The 6,898-nt window shown below is 38.1% G+C and overlaps 1 protein-coding gene across 2 annotated transcripts; it reads left to right on the forward strand.

The window, feature by feature from the left end:
* The first annotated feature begins 2,606 nt into the window (after positions 1–2,606).
* Positions 2,607–6,622, forward strand: LOC145630387 (putative disease resistance RPP13-like protein 1). 2 transcript variants are annotated; one of them, XM_081682648.1, is made up of 2 exons: positions 2,607–5,555; positions 6,115–6,622. In XM_081682648.1, exon 1 carries the CDS (start codon positions 2,732–2,734, stop codon positions 5,522–5,524), a length of 2,793 nt encoding a protein of 930 aa, XP_081538774.1. In that variant the 5' UTR covers positions 2,607–2,731; the 3' UTR covers positions 5,525–5,555; positions 6,115–6,622. The 2 variants fall into 2 exon arrangements, with proteins under 2 accessions (XP_081538774.1, XP_081538775.1); XM_081682649.1 differs by having other exon boundaries at positions 6,142–6,622.
* The last annotated feature ends 276 nt before the right edge of the window (positions 6,623–6,898 follow it).

Here is a 6,898-nt window from a genome sequence, read left to right on the forward strand (position 1 = left end):
TCCAACTCCTTTTGATGTATTAGTTTCCCTTTAGATGCTTTCCTAGAGTTTAGTTTATGTTTTCTTAGCTTGAGGTTTCATTATTGTGTTACTGTCACTTCAGTGTTCGCTAGGGATTCTCCTTGTATGCTATTTAAAGCTCTTTAGAGGGTGAATGATTAATGAAATCTTAAGCCTTCTACCAAGTGTTGCTTTGCTTTTATGCTTGTTTGTTGTTAGACCTTTATAGATATTGTGTCTTACTTGCATAATAGCTCCCCTCCAAACCAACTTGATGCATTAAGAACTCGTGGTTCGGACCCGCTTGTGCCCACCTTGAAGTATCGGCCGTCACAAGCCCCGACCACCCGCACTCCGTCGCCCAAATAGACGCGAGTGCTCCTTTGATTTAATTGCCCGCCTGTGTTGCATTGTGCTCACAAGCCCCTCTTCCGCTCAAGGCTAGCGTTCTTGTCGCCAAAAGGCTAGAGCGCGCCGCATGTTTCGGGGTCCAAACTCCCGGACTGTGACACTAAGGCTCTAAATACTAAATAATAATATTTAGTAAAAGTAATTTCAATTTAGTAATAAAATTCAGTAACTGTAAAGAAGAAATATGCACCCCACGTTGGACTTTTTTTCAATATTCATATATTAACTTTAATTATAGTTTTGTATTATTATAATAGCAACATATTTTATCATAAAATATGTTGTTAGATATGTATTGATGTAAAGTTTCATAATATAACTTCATTTTTTTTCATATAATTATTATTTATATTTACCTATATAAATATAAGGTCAAACTAGTGCATCAGCATGTGTGCAAAGTTTGATCGTGTCAATTTTCAGCTTCCCACCTTGAGGACAAGGTGGCTGTCTTGGGGGGGAGTATTGCAATGAACCCACTTCCACCTCCTCCCGTGACTCTCACCTACCACAGAGGACAGAGAGAGCAGCAGGGGCTTTGCACCAACAACAACAACTTACCATGGCAGCAGCAACAAAAGGAAACAGGGGACTGAGCAGGGGACAAAGCACCTTTATTTGTTGTTTGTTATTGCACTAAAATAGTAAGAGGACAAGAGTAGTACATGTAGTAATTAAGGCTTTGTTGCCACTTATGCTTTGTAGTAGTAGTATAAATAGAAGTAGCTTAGAGTAGAGAAGGCAGGCAGAAAGTATTATTTTAGAGAGTTCTTGGAGAGTGATGGCCTAAAGCCATTGACGTTGTACGAAAGCTTCGAGCTTTATCTATCCAAATTAACCTTCCGTCCATTTATTTCCCAACACCACGCTAGTTCGTTGCAGGTAACAGCATGAACAATGTTATTGGCTTATTGCTGCATCCTCCTTTAAATGCCTCAGCCAACTTTTCTGTGATTAAAGGCTCTCAGTCAGGTTATTTTCAATTTTAGAATGCTTAAAATGCTGCCCTAACTATAGCTTTTAATTGAGAAATACTTCTATTTGAATGTTTACTCAGTGTTGTATTGATCAGAACTGTCTAGCTATAGCTTTTTTGGCCTAGTGGAGTGAATGTTTGCATGGAGGATTGTAATCTTCCATGCTGATGAAGTTCAGAATTGCTACCAAATATTAATTTGTCCTGCCATTTACTTGACTCTTCTATCTGGAAATGTGCTCTTGTTGACTTGTTAGTTGCTAACTTGCTATTGCTAATACTGCTGTTTAATATTATACCTGGGTTCGTCATTGATTACCATTTTCTTGTGGTTTTAAAGTGGAAAATAAGGAAGTGTAATAAATATTAAGAGACCCAAGTGAAAGGGTGTTTGGGCAGAAAACAGAAATATATTCCGCAGATGTTACTTCAGTTCTTCAGAAGTTCACCACTACTATTTCTGCATTGGATTTTTTTTCCATCTTGTTTTAGGTTAAGGCTGATTAAGATATTGTATTTTAAACCAGATTTCCAATCATTTCGGATTGAGAAAAATCCAATCTGAAAAATAAGGATACTGATCTGTAATACCCTAACCTTTAAAATATTGGATATTTTGGATATCTGAAGTTTTAATAGGCTGTTTAACATTTTAAGTTTAACAAATTTAGTTTTTTGAAAAATTTGGATATTTGAAAATTTTCGAAGGCAATCCGAATCCAATTTGAAAGTATCTGGTTGTCCATCCAAAATATCTAACATATAAAGAAACCAGTTCAGATAATCTAAACTACGGATGGGATCAGCCTGATCTCGAATTGGGTCAACTGAATCAGTTTTGTAAGAATCATCAGAGACTTGGGAAGTAGCTCTCACCTTAGATACTTAGAATGCTCAATTCTCCAGCATGACCTATTGTGATGAAAAATAATGGAGGGATGTAGGATTGTAGGAATTTGGTAATTGAGTAGATAAATGGGCCCATTGCCTATATAATACCACTACATGACAAACTAAAGACTAGTGGTTTATTTTAAATAAGTAGCTCCTACCCAGATACTTCGTAATTTCTTATTTCTCTATTCATCACTGTCCAATTTGCTGTTTAATTTGCATCTTAAAAGAATCAAAATAATATTTTAGTGGTAAATTATTGTAGCTGCTGACTTTTGACTTTTGTGTTTCTTGTCTCCAGTCATTTCCACCTAATTTCCTGAGACAAAAACTGCGGACTGTGTGATGTGGTGAGCATCCGTTCCTGAACAATAACACTAAGATAAGTTATCCATCTCTTGCTTATACAGTCCTTTGTTACTCTTTTATCAACAGGATTTGTAGACATTAATGGAAGTGTTTCAATCAGACTTTGCTTTGGCTTTGCTTCAAGATTTGCTAGAAAGATTCAAATCTTTAATCTTTGAGGAAGCAGGTCAGGTGGTACAGTTTGATGCAGAAGATGAACTTAAAAAGCTGAAGAGGAAACTCTTGAAAGCAGAAACTTTGTTTGACAGCTTTCAGTTCACTCCAAATAATACCTGGCAACATTGGGTTGGAGAAGTCACTGGAGTTTGCTATGATGCTGAAGATTTGGTTGATGATATTGTACTTGGTACTGGTAAAACTTCAGTGATTGAGAAGATCTTTTCGTTTTTTGAAAGGCGGAAGATGGCTCAACAGATCCAAGAGCTTCAAGGAAGGTTGGAGGATATACTAAGTGGATTAGACATGGTCAACAGAACAAACAAGCAAGCATTGCAGTGCTCACTTGGATGTTTCAAAGAGACTGCTTATACAAGGGAGCAACTACGGTTTCCAGTGAGATTATTCGGGAGGGAAAGCGACAAGGAGAAAATAGTCTCCATGCTGCTGGAAGAAACACTGATTACAGTTTCTATAGTTGGCATGGGTGGCCTTGGCAAAACAACACTTGCTCAGAGTATTCAAGATGATTCCAGAATCCAAGAAAAGTTTCATCGTATAGTTTGGATTTCAGTGTCTGCAGAGTTTGACATGACAAAGATCACAGACTTTATATTAACTCAGAGGCAGGAAGGTGAGTATAGCTTTCATCCTGAGAGAATCCGAAGTTTATTTGAGGATCTTTATTTGGGGCAAAGTATTTTGTTTGTGTTAGATGATTTACGGGAAGTTAAGGGTGATGATTGGTGCTCTTTCTGTTATTATTTTCTGTGCTCATCTGGTTCCAAAGCTCTTCTCACTACTAGCAACCCAAATGTAACATCAGTTACTAATGCTACTCCTTATCATTTGCAAATGATGAAGGATGAAGATTGTAAGGCTCTAATAATGGATAGAGCACTGTCTTTTAATAATCTATCTGAACGACAGCGTGTAAGTTTGGAGGACATTGCTGGAGCAATGGCCCAAAAGTGCAAGGGTTTGCCTCTGGCAGCCAATATTTTGGGACATCTCTTATCGTCTAAGCATGATGATGATTATTGGGTGACTTTATTAGAGAGGGACATATGTGAGCTAAGTGTTTTTAAAAAAGAAATTTTTCCTGCTTTCAGACTGAACAACCCTTATTTGGCGTCACATTTGAAGAAGTGTCTTGCTTACTGCTCATTATTCCCTCGTGATTACGATTTCGAGAAAGACAACATGGTTCAGCTGTGGATGGCAGAAGGTTTTCTTCTGCCTCAAGGGATGACAAACCTTGAACAAATTGGCTGTGAGTATTTTGATGAGCTGTTGTGGAGATCTGTGTTTCAACTTTCGCATCTTGGTGACCAGGAGATGCCAAGCTACAAAATTCATGAGTTTATTCACAGGTTTGCTGAGTTTGTGGCTTCAGACACATGCTTCCGTTTGCCAAAAGGTGAGTGGTCTTGTTCCTCCCCTTTATACAAAAGAGTTCGTCATCTGTCGCTGCTTTGTGATTGCATTAAACTACCATTCCTCAAAGATATTGAGAAATGTGATGGTCTGAGGACATTTCTTCTGCTAAGTGAACACGGAACAAAAATTAGCCAAGTCCCTTATTCCTTTTTTCAGAAATTGGTGCGGTTGAGAGTTCTGGACTTGAGTCATACTAATATCGATGAGCTACCCGAGTCATTGGGTAGATTAAAGCATCTACGGTACTTGGATGCATCTCAGACACATATCCTAAGGTTGCCAAACTCAGCTTCTGACCTTCATGGGTTACAAGTACTCAAGTTGAGAAGCTGTTCTCGACTTCTAGAGTTGCCAAAACAGATCAAAAACTTGACCAACCTTGTACATCTTGATGTGGACATAAAGGTATTGAGGAGCATGCCTGCAAGCATCGGGAGTTTAAGCAGCCTTAAAACACTTCCTGCCTTTATGGTTGGTAAGAAGGAAGGATATCGCATAACTGAGTTGAAGAATTTGAAGAATCTGCGCGGTACAATATGCCTTGGTAAACTTGAATATGTTAGGGATGGGGCAGAGGCCAGGGAAGCCATGATATGTGATAAGCCATTTATTAAGAGGTTGGAATTAGAATGGAGCCGTTGTTCTAGAGATGGATCTGTGGCAATGGATATCCTTTCTGGCCTGCAACCGCACAAAAATTTGAAGGAACTGTTATTAATCAACTATGGTGGTTCCAGATTTCCTGTTTGGCTTACTAGCTCATCCTGCTTGCTTGCAAGTATTCATGTACAATTTTGCAAGCAAGATGATGTCTTGCCATCACTTGGGCAACTTCTTTTCCTCAAGACTCTTCATATCGAAGGCATAGATCGAGTGAAGTGTGTGGACAACCATTTTTGTGGAGAAGGTAGAAATGAAGCTTTCCCTTCATTAGAATCATTGAAGATCCAAGACATGATGTGCCTTGCAAGGTGGTTTAAATTGCCAGACAATAGCATGCCCCAGCTCCGTGAACTTACCATTGAGGATTGTCCTAATCTCCTCTCAATGCAGTCACTAAAACATATGAATTCATTGCAAACTTTTGAGCTCAATCGCTGCATGGAGCTGATGTCATTGCCTGAGCTTCCGGTGTCAATTCAGTCACTGATCATTACCGATTGTGATATGGTGAAACAGCGATGTCAACCTGAAGAAGGTCCTGATTGGAGTAGCATAAGAGCAATTCCGTATGTGGAGATTGACTACGAGACTGTGGTTCCTCAAGCTTCAAGTTAATGTACCTCCACATGGCAGTCTGCTCTTGTTGGTAAGGTTTCCTCCTTTCCAGAAACTGATCTGACCATACGCTAAGTGATGTTTGTATTTATTTTAATGGTTCTTGTATTGATCTAGAACTTTTAATATATTGTGCTGTTTATAGCCTTTTCCTATCCTCTCCCCAAACCCGAAAAGTTGAATTAAATAGAAACTACACTTGATAATCGTTAGAACAGTTCAGTAATTAGAAAGTCATGTCTGATCTGAAGAGCGGCCAGTTTGAAATTTTCTGAGAAAGGTATGAGGTAATCATGAGTGTTTTCCATTGAACCTGCTTCTTTCAAATCACGTATTGTTCAGGGATGTGGGAGCTAGCAAATGGTATGATAGGCCATGGGCTCAACCGCTCAAAGTATCAAAAGCTTAAGTAATTGGGATACAAATTAACTTGAGTCATCTTATATAATGGTCTATTGCGGATTTATGTAGCTTATTTATGAAGTGTTGGGACAATGTGATTATCTATTGCGGATGGTGAGAATATCTTTGAAGGCTGATTGCTTTGTTTCACTAACGGTATCCTCTTGATTCGGTTGGTTTAATAACAGGTCCATTCTTTGTTGGCGGAAATGCAGGAAGGATCATTAGACACTGCCAAATGCCAACGCAGTCCTACACTCTTACAGATACAATGATAAGTAATTGGGCATTCTTCTACAAGCAATAGTTTGTTTGCTGATGATGATTAGTAATGATGTTTACACTTTGTTGTCAGACTCAGAGAGTCACAAGTAATGGAGGTTGCAACAAGGAATGAATACTGTGACTTGTTTACATTGTGAGCGGATAAAATCTGGGAAATGATTGACGTGTAAGCATAGTCAATTTGAGAATACTACTAGTGTAATATATCTGCAGAGTATTGTATAATTTTTTGTTGTAATTGCCTATAGATTTTGCAGTAGAATTCTGAAGTTGATCTGCTGAACTTTGTTTCAGAGGGTGCTTTTGTAGGCTTATTGTTATTATTGTAAATTCTTTATTGAATATCTATATCTCAACTTATATTCTTTTTTATTTTTGTTTTATTTTTTTGTGCACTTATTCTATACTTCAAGTACCTGTGTCGGACCTTCGACACTCAAACATGAGTATGACATTTGAACACTTTATTTTACCTCAAGTATCTATGTCAAACCCACAATACTCGGACATGAGTATGACACTTGGACACTTGATTTTAGTTTAAAAATATAGCCGAATCAGACACTTGGACACGTACTCGTGTCAGACATGGGAACTTGAGTCCGTGTAACATGGGTGGCATCCTCCTCATTAATTGCTTTTCTTTCCATAACTTACAAATTTTTGTTTTTTTTTTTTTAAAAAAAA

Source organism: Chenopodium album, chromosome 5, assembly GCF_948465745.1.
Source record: "Chenopodium album chromosome 5, dcCheAlbu1.1, whole genome shotgun sequence".
Lineage (NCBI taxonomy): Eukaryota > Viridiplantae > Streptophyta > Magnoliopsida > Caryophyllales > Amaranthaceae > Chenopodium > Chenopodium album.

Bases quoted from the DNA above. Each gene is read 5' to 3' on its own strand.
- LOC145630387 (XM_081682648.1), top strand. From the start codon at position 2,732: ATGGAAGTGTTTCAATCAGACTTTGCTTTGGCTTTGCTTCAAGATTTG.